General features: G+C 45.4%; 1 protein-coding gene and 1 pseudogene across 1 annotated transcript; one reads left to right on the top strand and one right to left on the bottom strand.

Moving 5' to 3' along the window:
- The first annotated feature begins 10,719 nt into the window (after positions 1-10,719).
- Positions 10,720-11,752, top strand: LOC103642356 (uncharacterized; annotated as a pseudogene).
- Positions 11,753-13,432: 1,680 nt separating this feature from the next.
- On the bottom strand, positions 13,433-16,080 carry LOC100217133 (purple acid phosphatase). Its single transcript, NM_001143501.1, has 4 exons — positions 15,566-16,080; positions 15,244-15,444; positions 15,051-15,162; positions 13,433-14,490 (listed from the first exon to the last, which is right to left on the bottom strand). Exons 1-4 carry the CDS (start codon positions 15,755-15,757, stop codon positions 13,595-13,597), a joined length of 1,401 nt encoding a protein of 466 aa, NP_001136973.1. The 5' UTR covers positions 15,758-16,080; the 3' UTR covers positions 13,433-13,594.
- Positions 16,081-17,657: the final 1,577 nt, after the last annotated feature.

Raw genomic sequence — 17,657 nt, 5'->3', positions numbered from 1 at the left:
ACTGATTCCCAGGTTGTTTCGGGTCATATCGACAAGAGTTGCAAGGCTAAAGATCCGAAGCTTGAAAAATATCTAGACACGGTCCGAAAAGTCGAAGCTTCCTTCGAAGGATTTTCTGTCAAAAATATCCCTCGAGGACAAAATGAGCATGCTGATTTGCTAGCTAAGTCAGCGGCACAGGGGCTGCCCTTACCTTCGGATGTGTTCTTCGAAACAATAAAAGCACCTTCAGTGGAGCTTCTTGAAAGAGCAGTCCTCAGTATATCTCCTGTTTATAGTGAAGACTGGAGAACTGAGATCATCTCTTACCTTCAGGGTAAATTTCTTTCAGATGACGAAACTTATAACAGGAGGATAGAGGCAAGAGCTCGTCCATATGTCATGATAGAAGGGGAGTTGTACAAGCATGGAGTTTGTGCTCCACTACTCAAGTGTTTATCTAGAACCGAAGGTTTAGAATTGATGAAAGAAATACATGCAGGCCTGTGTGGATCTCACATTGGATCTAGGCCGTCACTTGGAAAAGTTTTCCGCCAAGGGTTTTATTGGCCGAAGGCAGCTTCGGATGCCGCGGAATTAGTTCAAAAGTGCAAAGGTTGTCAGAAATGTGCAAGAGATCAAAAACAACCTTCGTCCTTAACCCAGCTCATACAACCCATCTGGCCATTGCAAAGGTGGGGCCTTGACTTGTTAGGTCCGTTACCACCGGCCCAAGGGAACTTAAGATATGTTGTAGTGGCTGTGGAATATTTTTCTAAATGGATTGAGGCAAAGCCTTTAGCCACAATAACTTCGGCCACCATTCAAAAGTTTTTCTGGCAGAATATTGTTTGTCGTTTCGGGGTACCAAAGGCCATCACTGTAGATAATGGAACACAGTTCGACTCCGAAGCTTTCAGAGATTTCTGTGATCAAATTGGTACGAAGATCCATTTTGCATCAGTCAGGCATCCGGAGTCAAACGGGCTCGTTGAAAGAGCCAATGGCATTATAATGACAGGAATAATGAAGTTAATCTTCAATCAACCCAGGGGAAAGTGGCCAGATCAATTAATCAAAGTGGTATGGAGCCACAACACAACAATATCAAGGTCAACAGGCTTTACTCCATTCAAACTATTGTTTGGTGACGAAGCAATAACTCCGGAGGAAGCCAAAACTGGATCAATAAGAGTAGTAGCTTCGGTAGAATCAGATTCTGAAGCTGTTTATTCTGTGGAAAAAGATGCTATAGAAGGGATCAGGCTTCAAGCTGTGGAGAACATCAATAAGTATCAAGCCGAAACAATCAAATGGCGTGATAGAAAGGTTCGGCTAAAGAATATTGAGCCAGGACATTTGGTGCTTCGGCGAGTGGCTAACCCAGATACAGTGGGCAAGTTGCAGTTGAAATGGGAGGGACCTTTTTTGGTAGCATCTTCGTCAAGACCCGGTTCATACAGATTGAAGGATATGGACGGCAACGACATTCCTAGATCTTGGAATGTGGATGAGCTTCGGCGATATTATGTGTAACTTGATGTAATTTTTTATATTTTTTCTTTCATGGCACCCTTTTCCTTTCTGAAGGGGGAGAAAGGTTTTTAATGGAGCCATCATATGTAATTTCCTTTTTTAAGTTCTATAAGAGCAAAATCCCCCAAGGATGTAAATGTAAAAGCTGAGAACACACCATCGAGTGCCGAAAAGTAAAAGGCGAAGAAGCTCCAAAGTCGTTCCTAAGGGAATGCAGAGCTTACAGCGAAAAGTCAATGCTGATTCCGCCGAAAGTAAAAGGCGAAGAAGCTCCAAAGTCGTTCCTAAGGGAATGCAGAGCTTACAGCGAAAAGTCAACGCTGATTCCGCCGAAAGTAAAAGGCGAAGAAGCTCCAAAGTCGTTCCTAAGGGAATGCAGAGCTTACAGCGAAAAGTCAGCGCTGATATGTGATTGTTTCTAAGGAAATAATGGTTGTGATTATGGCTTCGGATATGTGTTTGGACATTCATTTGCACATCACATTACATCATAGCATTTGCATTCATAAACATTCATCCAGGCATATGTAGGATAACCATCATCATAGCATAAGTGGTTGCTTCGGCAAAAAGAAAAAACTGTCTTTTGTACTTCTTCGTGTACGAAAAGAAGAGCTTCGGAAGAAGGGGAAATCTTGTTTTTTATGCTTCGCTGTGTACGAAAAGAATGGAAGGTGTTTTTTTCGCTTTCGGCTCAAAAAGATAATTTCGTCCACATCAAAGCACCTCTCATACATTAATGGAAGGGTAAGAGCATATTACAAGGTATGAACAGAATTCATTAAAGACAAGTTTAGTCACATTTACAAAAGTTATCTCAAAAGTTTCTTGAGTCTGTCTACAGTCTACTCCTATTTTAATCTTCAAGGGACCTCAGCTTCGGCGTCATTCTCTCTAACCATCGGCCTCGGCTTCGTCATCCTACATGAATTAAGTTGTTGTAAGTCAAAATCGAGCTTGAAGGAAGAGGTAAGCACAAGGTATGATTTCTTACTGGTTCAAGATGACTCCGAGCTTCGTCTCCAGCCTTCTCTCGCCCGCCTTTTGTCCATATCATCTTTACAAATCTATTAGAAATGCTTCGGGCGAGATCAGGAATGTCATCTAGAATTGATGGTGATAAAGTGAAATTGGGCCTATTGACAATTTTTCCATGATCGCAGCCAGCTTTTAGGAAAGCTGCAGCAGTGCCCCGAGAAGCTACCCAGGCGCAGAAGTCACCGTGCCCGGCTATAACTTCGTCAAGCTCATCAATTTCACCCTCAATATGTTCGAAGGTCTTTGGTAAATCTTCAGCTGACGGGGTGAATTTATCACTGCTAGCTCCAACTGAGTGGAAAATTTTTCTCAGTCGTTGAATACATTTGTTGCTAAATTCCAAACATTTGTTTTGAAGTCCCGCCAATAGTTTTTTCAAATCTGAATTTTGTTGGACTTCGGCTTCAAGTTTTGCATTAAGTTCTTGCTTCTCTTGTTCAAACTGTTCAGATTGGCAGATAAGCTTCGTATTCAGTTCTGTTATTTTAGCTTCGGCTTCTGCCAGTAAGCCTTCAGTTGCTTGAAGCTCGAAGTTCTTCTTTTCAATATTAGCTGATTGCTCTTTTATTTTGCCTTCTAAATTTTCAATTATAACCTCGTGTTTCTTGTCTTCCAGATCTTGCTGCATTCTCAAAGCTTTGCTCAACAGCATACTCTGCACGAAAACAACCTTCGTTAGACATGTCTTCATTATTAAAAACAATAAAAGTCAAGGGAAAAGTAGTTCACCTTGAAATTGGAATAAAATAAACTACCAACGATATGTTGTCGTCAGTAGCGGCTAATGTCCGTTTCTAGCTTCGGAAAGCCGATACTCCTTGACAGAGTACCGATAACCTTAGCTCCAGTTTGATCCCGGATACAGTCTAATTTTTCATCATCAATACCTCCGAAGAGGAGTGCTCCTGGTTTATATCCGCAAGATTTGGCATATTCTTTAAGCTCTTCTATTTCGGTTTTTGACAATTTTTCTCCAACTAAATTTTGAAACATGAAGGCCTCGTCCTCTGAAGCTTCGTCAGCAATTTCCTTTTCTTTCCCCGACACTGCGGCCATGGCCTCTTCGGCGGCAGTAGTAGCTTCTTCTGTGGCCATGTCTAGCAGCATTTTGTTGATGTGTTCGATTGTGCTTTCCAAGTTCAAATCTTCAATTGAGGTAGCTTCGGCAGCCGCGGCCTCCGAAGGTGTGATTTCAATATTTGCTATTCCCTCAGCCGCTGGTATTTTCTGAGCTGAAGCTCTTGGTGGTGTCTTGTCAATGACCTCTGTCACAGCGATGATTCTTTGTCTCTTTGCTTTAGTCGTTTTCTTCGCTTTTTCGGGCTCCTTTTCCTTCTGAAAAAACTTTGTCAGTTGAGGCCCCAATGGACTTAGCTTCGCAGGCAGGGATTCAGTCATTACCTTCAAAATTTCCTCCACGTCAGTGGCAGAGTGTGATGCGGGAGTTTCTTCTTCGTCGGATACTTTTTGCTTCGGAGAAGACACTTTCCTCTTCTTCGGAATTTTCTTCTTTGATGGTTCTTTCTCATCTTCATTTAAGGCTTCGGTTATCCTTTTTCTTTTCTGGCCTCCGACACCTTTATTCAGATTTTCGTAGTCAGGGTACTCAAAACCCAAGGCGTCCAGCACTCGATTCAGTCTTCGCTTCGGACGGGTGCCGAAGGCCGCAGTCATCAACTGATCTTCTTTTTTGGAGTAATTGCCAAGTATTTCATTGCACATTATTTCAATTGTTTCCAACCACTCTTGGCAAGGTGTTTTAAAGTATTTCTTAAACTTGTAATAGTAAGGTAACCGCACAAGTTCCCCTTCTTTCTTCTCCCCCTCTAGTTTCGGCATTTCCCATTCTTTTAAACTAGGAAAAACCCTGAAAGCCAAAAACTCCTGAACCAGGTCTCTTGTACTGATATGTTCTGCAATAATTCTGAATTCATCCAACACTTGTTGGGTTGGACCTTCTGGTGTCATGTTGCAACGAGGTCGGGTTTCTCCGAAGATTAGTTCAAGTGGACTTTGCACAAGCTTCTCCTTGTCGTCATCAACCTTGACATAGAACCACTCCGACTTCCAGCCTGCTGCCCATTTGCTTCGGTAGCTGATTACAGGAAACTTTGTGGTTTTCCGATAAGCAAAATTATAGCAACCAAAATTGTCATGCAATCCATCTTTTCTAGCCTTCGTCTGATAGTGCAGCTCGTGAACTCGACAAAAGCTGTCCGCAAACGGCTCCACCGCTTGGCTTCGGAGGGCCCAGATATAAACACTAAGCCTAATGATAGCGTTAGGAGTCAACTGATGAAAATAGATACCAAACCTCTTCAGTACCTCTGCAATAATCCCATGTAGGGGGAATCTTAATCCAGCCTTTAGAAAACTCTTGAAAATGACTATTTCATCCTTCTCCGGCTTTGGGGTAGTTTCTTCCCCCCCGAAGCGTAGTAGCTTCTTCTGACTTTCACTGAAATAACCCGACTTTACCATCTTGGAGAGATCAGCCTTTGAAACAGTAGACTTTCCGAAGTCCAAGTGGCTGGGTTTACTTGGCATGGCAATACGATAATCATCTTTGGGATCAGTTTCCTCAATGTTTTCTTCTTCTGCTTCGGCAGTTGTTTGTTCTGCTTGTTCTGCATCAGCACTGGGGATTTTTTCCGAAGTTACCAGCCCGGATCGTTGCATCGCTTCGGAGATGGGAATAGTCTTCGAACCTTCAGCTTCGCCTCCCTCACGCTCAACCCTAGCGGTAGAACGCACTCTGGCCATTTAATTCTGAATTTGTGGGAATTAAATACTTTTTCTTCCGAAGTTTTTTCTTTTGACGAAGCAGGCTTCAAGCTGGAGCTTCGTTCGATTCCGAGAGTCAAGCTTCGGCTATGGTTAAAAATTTTGGCAGCAAAACAGTGCAAATAGCAATGAATGCTGTGGTAACTTCACACCTACTCGTCTGTTTATATAGTACTGCAGGTAAGAAGGCGAAGCGCCAGGATTTTTACACCAGGCGGACAGTCGCTTGCACTCGCTGCGCGGTGGACCGCAGAGACCAAACAGTAACTCTGCAAAGTGGGACCGCTATGTGCTGGGAAACTGAATCGTTTCTCGACAACGAGCTCAGGGAAGGTGTTTTTTGGACCTTCGGCTTCCTGAAGCTTAGGAGACTTTTTTCACGGATCAAGCTCGTTACGAAAAACGATCTAGCACCGCGAAAGGGGCTACTGTTGGGACTATGCTTCGTCGCCGAAGGTCTTGTAGGAAGAAGCAGTTTTCGGCTGAAGCTGTTAGTATGAGATGACCGAAGGTTCCTCTTCATGAAGCTTCAGAATTTACAAACCGACATAAAAGTAGAATGACCTTTTAGTCCATAAATGTTTGAGTCACCGTTGTAATCCCTTATGAAGGACATAATTGTAATTCCTCACAGGCTACGCCCTGTGCCTATAAATAGGTGAACAGTATCTCTGTACTGTTCACGCAATCTTGTAATCACTGGCACATTACGCTGGAATTATTGCTTTCTGCTAAGACGAAGGTATAAATGTACCTAAATATTATGTTTCGATATTTATGTTCACATAATAAAATATATGTGAATATTATTATTCATTTTCGGCATGACTTTCTATAATGCCTTATGTTTTACATTTTACTTCATATTGTTTTTCAAGTCTGATCATGAAGGTATGACCTTCGTGATATTTTGTTTATGGCCTTCGTCCGAAGCTCATTAAACCCTTGTGGAGATGATGCTTCCGCGGACGAAGGGCATTAATATTTAATATTCTATGTTGCCTTGTTCTTAATTCATAGCATTTGAGAACAAGTCCCCAACAGATGACACTAATTAATTCATTTAACTTTTCTTTTTGTTGCATGTTTAGGTTGGCAAAAAGAGTGCGTAAGTTATCTTCCTCATCACTAGCATTTTCATCACTAGAAGACTCATATCTAGTGGAGGATTTAGATTTAACCTTCTTCTTTTTGCCGTCCTTTGCCATGAGGCACTTGTGGCCGACGTTGGGGAAGAGAAGGCCCTTGGTGACGGCGATGTTGGCGGCGTCCTCGTCGTCGGAGGAGTCGCTAGAGCTTTCGTCGGAGTCCCACTCGCGACAAACATGGGCATCGCCGCCCTTCTTCTTATAGTACCTCTTCTTCTCCTTTCTTCTCCCCTTCTTGTCGTCACCCCTGTCACTGTCACTAGAAATAGGACATTTAGCTATAAAGTGACCGGGTTTACCACATTTGTAGCAAACCTTCTTGGAGCGGGGCTTGTAATCTTTCCCCCTCCTTTGCTTGAGGATTTGGCGAAAGCTTTTGATGACAAGCGCCATTTCCTCGTTGTCGAGCTTGGAGGCGTCGATGGGTGTTCTACTCGGTGTAGACTCCTCCTTCTTCTCTTCCGTCGCTTTGAATGCGACCGGTTGAGCTTCGGACGTAGAAGGACCGTCAAGCTCGTTGATCTTCCGTGAGCCCTTGATCATAAATTCAAAGCTCACAAAATTCCCGATTACTTCCTCGGGAGTCATTAGTGTATATCTTGGATTGCCACGAATTAATTGTACTTGAGTAGGGTTAAGGAAAATAAGTGATCTTAAAATAACCTTAACCACCTCGTGGTCATCCCACTTTTTGCTCCCGAGGTTGCGCACTTGATTCACCAAGGTTTTGAGCCAGTTGTACATGTCTTGTGGCTCCTCCCCTTGGCGAAGACGGAAGTGACCGAGCTCCCCCTCGATCGTTTCCCGCTTGGTGATCTTGGTGAGTTCATCACCCTCGTGCGCCGTCTTGAGCACGTCCCAAACTTCCTTGGCGCTTTTTAGTCCTTGCACCTTGTTGTACTCCTCCCTACTTAGAGAGGCGAGGAGTATGCTTGTGGCTTGGAAGTTGAAGTGCTCGATTTGGGCCACCTCGTCCTCATCATAATCCTCATCCCCTACGGATGGTACCTGTGCTCCAAACTCAACAACATTCCATATACTTTTGTGGAGTGAGGTTAGATGAAATTTCATTAAATCACTCCACCTAGCATAATCTTCACCGTCAAAGGTTGGCGGTTTGCCTAATGGAACGGAAAGTAATGGAGTATGTCTAGAAGTACAAGGATAATGTAAGGGGATCTTACTAAACTTCTTGCGCTCATGGCGCTTAGAGTTTATGGAGGGCGCGTCGGAGCCGGAGGTAGAAGGTGATGAAGTGTCGGTCTCGTAGTAGACCACCTTCCTCATCTTCTTTATTTTGTCGCCACTCCAATGCGATTTGTGAGAAGAAGTCTTCTTCTCCTTCTTCTTCTCCTTGTTGCGGGACTCTCCTGATAGAGCTTTCTCGTTGCTTGTAGTGGGCTTTTCGCCGGTCTCCATCTCTTTCTTGGTGTGATCTCCCGACATCACTTCGAGCGGTTAGGCTCTAATGAAGCATAGGGCTCTGATACCAATTGAAAGTCGCCTAGAGGGGGGTGAATAGGGCAAAACTGAAATTTACAAAAATAATCACAACTACAAGCCGGGTTAGCGTTAGAAATATAATTGAGTCCGCGAGAGAGGGTGCAAAACAAATCGCAAGCAAATAAGGAGTGTGACACGCGGATTTGTTTTACCGAGGTTCGGTTCTCGCAAACCTACTCCCCGTTGAGGAGGCCACAAAGGCCGGGTCTTTTTCAACCCTTTCCCTCTCTCAAACGATCCCTCGGACCGAGTGAGCTTCTTCTTCTCAATCAAACGGGAACAAAACTTCCCCGCAAGGGCCACCACACAATTGGTGCCTCTTGCCTTGGTTACAATTGAGTTGATCGCAAGAAAGAATCAAAGAAGAAAGCAATCCAAGGGTAAGATCTCGAAAGAACACAATCAAATCTCTCTCACTAATCACTAGGGCGTTGTGTGGAGTTTGGAGAGGATTTGATCACTTGGGTGTGTCTAGAATTGAATGCTAGAGCTCTTGTAAGTAGTTGAAGTGGGAAAACTTGGATGACTTGAATGTGGGGTGGTTGGGGGTATTTATAGCCCCAACCACCAAACTAGCCGTTTGGTGGTGGCTGACTGTCGTATGGTGCACCGGACAGTCCGGTGCACACCGGACATGTCCGGTGCACCAGCCACGTCACCAGGCCGTTGGGATTCGACCGTTGGAGCTTCTGACTTCTGGGCCCGCCTGGCTGTCCGGTGTACACCGGACAAGTACTGTAGATTGTCCGGTGCACCGTCTCGCGCGTGCCTGACTTCTGCGCGCTTCTGGCGCGCATTAAAATGCGCCTGCAGGTGACCGTTGGCGCGAAGTAGCCGTTGCTCTGCTGGTTCACCGGACAGTCCGGTGTACACTGGACAGTTCGGTGAATTATAGTGGAGCGAATTCCTGAGGCTGGCGAGTTCCAGAGCCGCTCTTCCTTAGGGCACCCGACACTGTCCGGTGTACACCAGACAGTCCGGTGAATTATAGCGGAGCGCCTCTGGATTTTCCCGAAGGTGAAGAGTTTGGCTTGGAGTCCTCTGGTGCACCGGACAGTCCGATGCGCCAGACCAGAGGTGCCTTCGGTTATCCCTTGCTCTCTTTGTTGAACCCCATACTTGGTCTTTTTATTGGCTAAGTGTGAACCTTTGGCACCTGTATAACTTGTACACTAGAGCAAACTAGTTAGTCCAATTATTTGTGTTGGGCAATTCAACCACCAAAATCATTTAGGAAATAGGTGTAAGCCTAATTCCCTTTCAATAGGCACCGAACTGTCCGGTGCTCTTCAGTCCAACACACTTTTTCTTTTTTCTTTCTTTGTTCTCTTTTACTCCTTTTGACTTGACTTCATAAAGTCCCTGACACTTAGACAAATATGATTAGCATATAAAACAATTTACTAAGTGCCCAGAGCTTACCTTTTTACTTGGTCCATATAGATTTGCATTATTTCTTCTTCCGAGCTCACTTTGCTTAATATATCTATGCTCAATTCTTGTGTTAGTCTAAACAACCTGTGTTGAGCATCTAATCACCAAAATAATATAGGAATGGCCTAAATGTACATTTCCCTTTCAACCTGCCATGCCGCAACCTCTGATAGCGTGTCTGCCACGACCATCGTCACTATAAATTTCTGGCCTCTGGCTCTCCGCGTCAGCGCAGCGAAAATGGTTACCACCACCAGAAGCAGGGCTTGGATCTCCCGAGGTGGCAGACTCTTCAGAGAACCATGTCGTCAGTCTGGTGCTGGCGTCCGATTGCTTGCCATGACATGTTGAGGTCGGACGAGGACACGAAGACATGCTGGTCGGTGGCTGCGACCACGGCCCGCTCGATGTGGCACCGGCGTCGAGGAGGCTGTAGTCGAGCGGTGTGGCGCGGGTGCCGTTCCTCTTAGGGAGGCGCTATCTGCTCTACATCGCGCCACATTGTTCCATGGTAGTTAAGGTACCCTTACCACCAACTCTCTGACTCTGATGATCAATTGATCTGCTTAGGCCAGGGAGGTCTCGATTGGTAGCTGCAGGTGGAGTGCTGGTGTTACTTATGCGAATAGAGCTTGGGAGTCAGATTGGTGCGTATGAGGGTGAGTGATCGGTTGCTTGCTTGCTCGTTTCTAAATTAATGAAGCAGAGAATTGAGTTGTCCGTGTTTATGGCGGCGACGGCAGCCATGAGGATGCATGCTATGTATTTGTGGAATTGCGGCAACCTTCATCGAGTCTTGGAGAGCTACTTCTGCGATTATGATCTGAAGAAGGTTCTCAAAGCATGGACATCTCTTAGCTTTGTCGGATGATTCTAATTTACATATGTTTCCAATTTAATATTAATTTTATTCTATTAAGAACATATTTTCTTAAGTAACATCATGTTTAGCTTCACAAATATGCTTAATATTTTTTACATACATACATTTTTTCAATAAATAGTTATGCCAAATTTGCAAATTAAGGCATGTTAGAGGAAGATACATCATGAAAAATAGAATAACTAAAAATTACAAACACCATGGTTTTTAGGCATTTAACTTCTCTATACTTCACAACCCATCGCAGAAGTCTTGCTAGATCATTGTGGTCTCCATCCTTTTACAGTTGTTGTCATGGGCAAGCACTAACGAAGGAAACCAGAGTGGAAAAATGGGAGAAAACCGTATCCAACCTCCCAACATATGCTACTTGTGCACCTGGTCCAGTTTCATACATCAATGAGAAAGATGTAGATGCACCATCAGAACAAAACAAATGATGTTACTCGTGCTCTTTTATTTGATTCAATTTCATATTATGCGGCATTTGTAGCTCCTTGGCCTTTTGTTTTTTTGGCGAAGAGTGTATGAAAAGACCAGCTGGACGGAAGATGTGATCTTTCTTTTCTCTGTTAGAATTCATGGACATTGACATTTAATTGGCAAACACAACTCAAGCTCTCATGGCATGCATAACCCTATCTGAATTTGAGGCAAGCAAAATTGGGTTCAGTAAAATACTTGTCCCTCGAATAGCAGAGATAATTTCCATAGGATCACCAGATCTTATTTTTACATTCACTACCGCAATTACAATTATATTTGTTCCAGTAGACTACATAAATCTTACTTTCTCTTTTGAAATAGTAGGTTCCATAGATAGATTAATTGATCTTCTTGGTGCATGTGAAGATACTTCAACTCTAGCCAACTTCTCTTCTGTTCTGGCCAAGATATTTGAGTATGTTGATGGCACAATTGCTGATGAAATTTGATAAGAATTCCCATGGATCAAATTACATATATCTTGTTTGCAGAAAATGAACAATGTATGAAAATATGTTTGCAAGACTTGCATCTTTGATAAAGGTTTGAAAGTTGAAGGCTCTTGAGACTATTATTGAATCAGGAATTGACAAGAAACTTCTTGTGCTTCTAGGCAATGGTTCTGAGATCTCATAGCATCACACGATTACCACGCTAAAAACATTCAGTGAACTTGGTGCTCCACTTCAAGGGTGCATAGGGCCTGCAGTGTTGCTTCATTTGCCTTGGCATGCTCGGATCAGTTTGGAAAAATGTTTTATTTGACAGAAATGTATTGTGACCACCAAAGCCCCAACAATTATTTGAGGTGATTATTCATAATATTCTTCAGAGAGATAACAAAAATATCATTGAAACCATCCAATGTTTATTATCTCTTGCTGAAAGGGAAAATGGTACAAGGGTGCAAGACCTACTTTTGGGAAGCTTTATATTTACGCTTTATGTAAAAATAAGGTGAAATTATGTATGAGTGTTTGAATCTTGGTTGTTGGCTCCACATTCACACCCACCTAATCAATAAAAAACATATATTTTGTGTTTTATTAAAACACAATTTATTTTTATGTCATATATAAAAACCGTAGCAATACACGGGCATATGACTAGTAATTAATAATATGACTGTCATGGGGCGGCTGCCTAGGGCATGGAGGCCCATAGGGATAGGCTCAGGGTTAGGATTAGTGGATAAATATTGGATTAGATTAGATATAAGATTGAGTTAGTTATTTGGGATTAGATTAAATAAGATTGAGTTAGTTACATGGCATTAGATTAGATTGAGTTAGTTACTTTGGGGGGCAAGTTTTCTTATCTATATAATACTATCTCCAGCAGCTTACCCATTCTCATACCTATATTCAAACTCCACTCTGCAAACAGTGCAGTCTACAGCGCAGAACAGTAAAAAAACAGTGCGTATGGGTAAACTTTAGGTAATCTGCTGGTGTCGGCCTAAGAATGGGTTGTACCTCCTTAAGAGGTCAATCATGAAGAATTAGTTCTAGACCTCTTTAATACTCTAGTCTCCACCAAGTTGACTCCGCCTAGGCCTAGGAATGGGTCACAATCTAGCTCTAACCCCACCAATCCTAGAAGACTAGAAGTCAACTCAGCCCTACCTAAATCTAAAATAATTTGTTGCAGCTCAATCCAAATTGATTTTAAAGCCTTGCCATCCTAATCCGCCCCGATCCTTTCAAAATCCATAGACCAATCCACATTAGCAATCCAAGGGCCCTCACAAACAAGAAAACACCTCCAATGACTAATGAATCAACACAAATCCATGGGCTCACTCTGTCTGCATGGGCGCATTACACCTATAGTTAAACAAGCTAGCAGGTGGATTGTTCTACTTAGTAATAGCCTGAGTAGCTAATAGCAAACGGATGGCCCATGAAAATTGTCCATATAGTGTTGCAATCAAAAAATAATACCCCTGTTCTAGGGCAACTAGGCAAAAGGAACATGTTGAAACCGATGAACATGGCTGGTCATGGCTCTACAAAGACACAAAAGTGGGGGCGGTTCTAGACCTGCCTCTCATCGACAATGGCTATGGTGGTGATGCAACTATAGTCTCTGGGTTCTACGAGGCTGTCCCTTTAAAGGCTTGTTCCATTACAAGTGGATTGGAGGGAAATAAATCTCTTCCTAGTCAAAATTGAATAAAATGAGATTTAATCCCCTCTGATCCCTGTGCAAACGAACAGGCTCTAAAGGGACTTGTTTTGCTGCGACTACTACTATGATCCCTTGTGCTTTTTATTCTTTTTTGCTAGGCACAGTCTACTGGTAACATAAAACAGAGGTAATAACATGATAACATATACACTAGTTTCTTTTCTAAATCAAACCTTTTAGGGTGTGATTGGATGGATGTATAAGGAGAGATGGAAGGGGGCGGCCACAGTTTATATAGTGTTTGATTAGAGTCACGTGGAGACGAGATAAACACCGGAAGATATTTCTGGTGGCCACATAATCCCAAAAAATCAAGGGGACGATATCGCCTCTGTCTCATCCTATTTTAACCTTAAACAAACACATCCTTAGTATGCATTTGGTCAATGTTATAATTATTTGCACTGGACCATACATAATCCTGGTTGTTTCTGCGGTCGAGAGTCTGGTTGGGATGACCGGCGGGCAGTCGTAGCCATTTTTCTTATTCATTCATCAGTAATCATAAAAACGCATTGCATTACTGAATTGGAGAACATAAAGGGGGCGGGGCTAGCTCAGGAACGTGCTACGCTGATCTATCAGTAATTTGTTCCCTCTGCGGCGGTGATCGTCAGTTTGTGTCGTCGTCGGTGGGCATCCAGTACCTGTTGGTGAACCAGACGCCGTCAGCGACGACCTTGGCGCCGTCATGGTTGCGGTGCCACGAGTAGTAGGCGTGCGTCCGGTTCTTGATGTCTAGCGTGGCGTGGCCGAAGCTGGCCTCCCGGAAGGCGGAGTAGCCCGGCTGCGGGCGCGTGAAGTTGTCGGCGATGCCCTCGATGTTGCCGCCGTCGCCGATGGTGACGTAGACCGGCGCGTCGGCGCTCCGGACGGGCGTGGACTTGCCGTTGACGATGTCGTAGGCGACGTTGGACACGCGGTGGCTGCGCTCGTACGAGTGGACGTGGCCGGCGAGCACGAGGTCGACCTTGGCGTCGACGAGCCAGCGCTCGAACTGCACCCGCATCGTCTCCCCCTCCATGTAGTGGTAGTTGTTGCTGTTGTACCAGGGCGAGTGCGTGAGCACGACGAGCCACGGCGTGGTCTTCCGGTCCACGCGCGCCAGCTCCGCCTGCAGCCACGCCCACTGCGGCGTGTACTTGCCGTAGGCGGAGTAGGAGGCCAGCACGACCACGTGCGCGGAGGCGACCTTGACCGAGTACCAGAAGGGCTCCGTGCTCCCGGCGGCGCGGTACGGCGTCGGGTACCGGTGCGCGAAGGGCTTGAACGGCGTGGTCTCGCCCAGCTCCGGCGCGAAGTCCAGCTCGTGGTTGCCCGCCGTCCAGACCCACGGCTGGTACGCCACGCTGCGCTCCACGAACCGCGCCCACGTGTCCCACCGGTTGTTGTCGTGGAGCGGGTGGTTGTCGGCGTACGAGAGGTCGCCCACGTACAGCACGGCGTCGCCGCCGTTGGACTCGTAGTGCGACAGCGTGATGTTGGAGTCGAACGTCTGCCCAAGGTCGCCTGCATTATTCAGCATCAGTCAGTCAGTCAGTCATCAGAGTCCTCGGCAGCTAGGCGTCCATGAATCCCTGGTCTACACGGCGTTCTCAAGCTTTGATTAATTGCACGTTGCGGTTGACGTCCAGATGGCAACAGGCGGCCATGACACTATTATTAGTCCAGTGGTAGCAAGATCCCCTTTTCTTTCAGATAAAAATCATGGATAGGATTGAGACATTAGTATATATAATCTGCATTGGTAAATAAACTAGTACTAGTATTTATTTATGGGACATTGACCATTGGATGCGTCGACCGCAATCAGCTCGTCGATTCCAGATTAGACTATTGGAACAAGAACAACCTCGGTTTTTTTTTTGTCGACTTGAGCTGTAATTTTCTACTAGTACACTATACTTCGGTTCAAAAAAAAATCCCATTGTCATCCTTTTAGAAAATATTTACCTTTACGAGTAGATGAGATTTTTATGGCGAAGAAACAGTAAGACGTTGGAAACAATAGATGAGATTTTTATGGCGAAGAAACAGTAAGACGTTGGAAACAATGATCGGCCGCGTACCGATGAGGCCGAACTTGAAGGGCACATCAGGGCCCGGCTTGGGCGGCGTGGTGAACCAGAAGGTCCTGACCGTGTGGCCAAACCCCATGGCGTAGTAGTACTTGGTGGCGTGCTGCAGCAAGCCATCCACGGCGGCCATCAGTAAAATACACAAGAGATGGAAGAATGGCTGTGGACAAACAAACAAGTGAACCTTGAGGTTTCTGAGGGTGCAGTGGTGGATGAAGCCGGAGGTGTAGTTGAAGTAGTCGTAGCGCGTGTGGGCGCCGTCGGCGCGGCGCTCCATCCTCGCCGGGTCCTCGCCGTACGCGACGGTGCTGTTGCCCGGCTCGCTGGCCGTCACCCACGACACGATCATGGCCGTGCCCTCCTGGTCGCCCAGCGTGATGTGCACCTGCGCATGCCCAACCCATCCATCCATCCATCCATCGGTTGCTGAGAAAAAAAAAAGGAGAAAAAAGAGGCATGCGACGCGAGTGGCCAGGAGCGACGGCGGCGGGGAGGGAATCTGGTACCTGCTGCGGCGCATTGTACCCCGGCGGGACGCGGAACACGTCGGCGTCCAGCGGCATCTCCACCGTCGCCTCCAGCTTCCGCCTGTACGAGCTCGTCGTGCCGGCGTCCGCGCCGCCGCCGCCGCCCAGGAGCACGAGGGCCAGGAACAGGAGGACGCCCACGCGGCGGCGGAGAGGCAGAGGCCCCATCATTGATACGCTCGCCTTGGCTCTACTACTCTGCTTCCTCTGCCCCTGTTTTCTCTGGCCACCCCCTTCTCCTCCCTCAACAGAACTCGCCACCGCCCACGGCCGGAGATATATATACACACAGTCACACAGAAGATGCAACAACTCCCCCTAATAACGAGCTCTAGGTTTGGGTTTGGGCTAGCAACTGTTTCCTCCTTGTGCTTCAACTGATCCAGTCGGTCTAGTTAAAAAAAACCGAAATTTGCGGGGAATATCCCATGGATTGTGCTTTGGCGTACGGTACGGGGCCGCGAATCCCTGTACAAACACCATCAACCGTAGTTGACACCGATTATTAGAATGATGAAGCTGCTGCTCCTATATATTTAGCCGCACGCACGCACGCCTCGTGCATTTGAATAAAGCAAGGGCCGGCCGGGGAGGGAGTTGCAAGCGGCTGACTTTGAAGCCAGTTTTGGAGCATCTGTCTTGATCATGCATGGGCAAGGGACTGAAGATGGAGGCGGGTCGAATAATGCGTCTCCGGCCGTGTGAACGAGAATGAATGCCCGCACAATTTGACCTGTACCCTATCTTCCCTCCGCGGTCTGGATCGGATAGCGATGGCGATGGCGAATAACGATGCTCATTGCACGACCATGACTTAAAGAGAGAGCATATATCGTTATCAGTAGAGCGCGCTTTATTTGAGGTGACAATCTTAATGCCATGATCAATCATTTTTTTGTTGCTATTCTCTAAAAGCATCTTCAACAATGTTTCAAAATAGTATCTTAAATTTTAAATATAGAGCTCTACACATGGAAAAAAAACTATTCAAATAGTATCTCATTTTATAAGTTTTTGTCAAAAAACTTATAACGCAACCTCTCAAGTGCCTTAAATATACTATATCAAGGGAACTGTCTTATAATATTGAATTATGATTTTATTGTTGAATCAAAATATTTTGTTGGTGCCCTAAATCATATAAAATATATTTATTTTAAAGTTATAGGATATTTTTATAGGACACATTGTTAGAGATGCTTTAACAAACATAGGTTACGACATGACATATAATTTGAAAAGCATTGCATGCACGTGCCAATAATAGTAGGAGCAAGTTAATATAGAGAGTTTAGAAAAGGTTAACATAGAGGATTGCGAAGACTCAATTTCAGATGAGAAAGCTCATAACAGCAGATTGACAAACTCCATCCCCTTTTCTTACGTGGGATTGAGGGATCTCTGGCATCACTCTCTTTTTTCTTTTTCCTCTCCCTTGGTCACGGTAAGAAGGTGACCGACCGCGTGGCTGCAGTGCAGCCAAAACACCATGATGGTCTCTCCTTTCCTCTCTCTCTTCTTTCCTTCCTCTCCGTCCGTCATGGCGAGAAGGCGACCGTGCGGCGGCAGTGCCATCAAAGCATATTAATGTGTCCTTCCTCTTGTGACCAAAAGAAAGCGGATTGAGAAAATTCGGTGCTAGTCCTCCTTTCTTTCATAGATTGGGAAGAATATAGAGCAGGAGGTTTGCTGAAGTAGTCTTTTTTTTTTCATTTCATCATCCTATACGACAACTTAGAAAAAGGTTTGTGTCAGTGCCCCTAGCACGGGTGCCCATGAAAAATATGCCTATACAGAAAGGACATCTTATGAGCCCCAACTTGAGTGCTTGTTTGGTTAGAGGTGTGTTGAGCACAAAATTGAGGTGCGGACAGTCCGGCCCTGAGGTCGGACGATCCGCGGTCCGGATGGTCCGCGGCTGTGGGCCGGACGATCTGCGCACGCGCAGAGTAGATTAGGGTTCCGAGTTTTGTGCTATGTTTGTTAGCTATATTCGCGGAATTAGCTCGGAATCCGGTCGTGTAAAGGGTCCAGCCCCCCTCCTCTATAAAAAGAGAGGCCTACGACCGAT

The sequence above is a fragment of the Zea mays genome, chromosome 10, assembly GCF_902167145.1.
Source record: "Zea mays cultivar B73 chromosome 10, Zm-B73-REFERENCE-NAM-5.0, whole genome shotgun sequence".
In the NCBI taxonomy this organism is placed as follows: domain Eukaryota; kingdom Viridiplantae; phylum Streptophyta; class Magnoliopsida; order Poales; family Poaceae; genus Zea; species Zea mays.
This window is presented reverse-complemented; position numbering and strand designations above follow the sequence as displayed.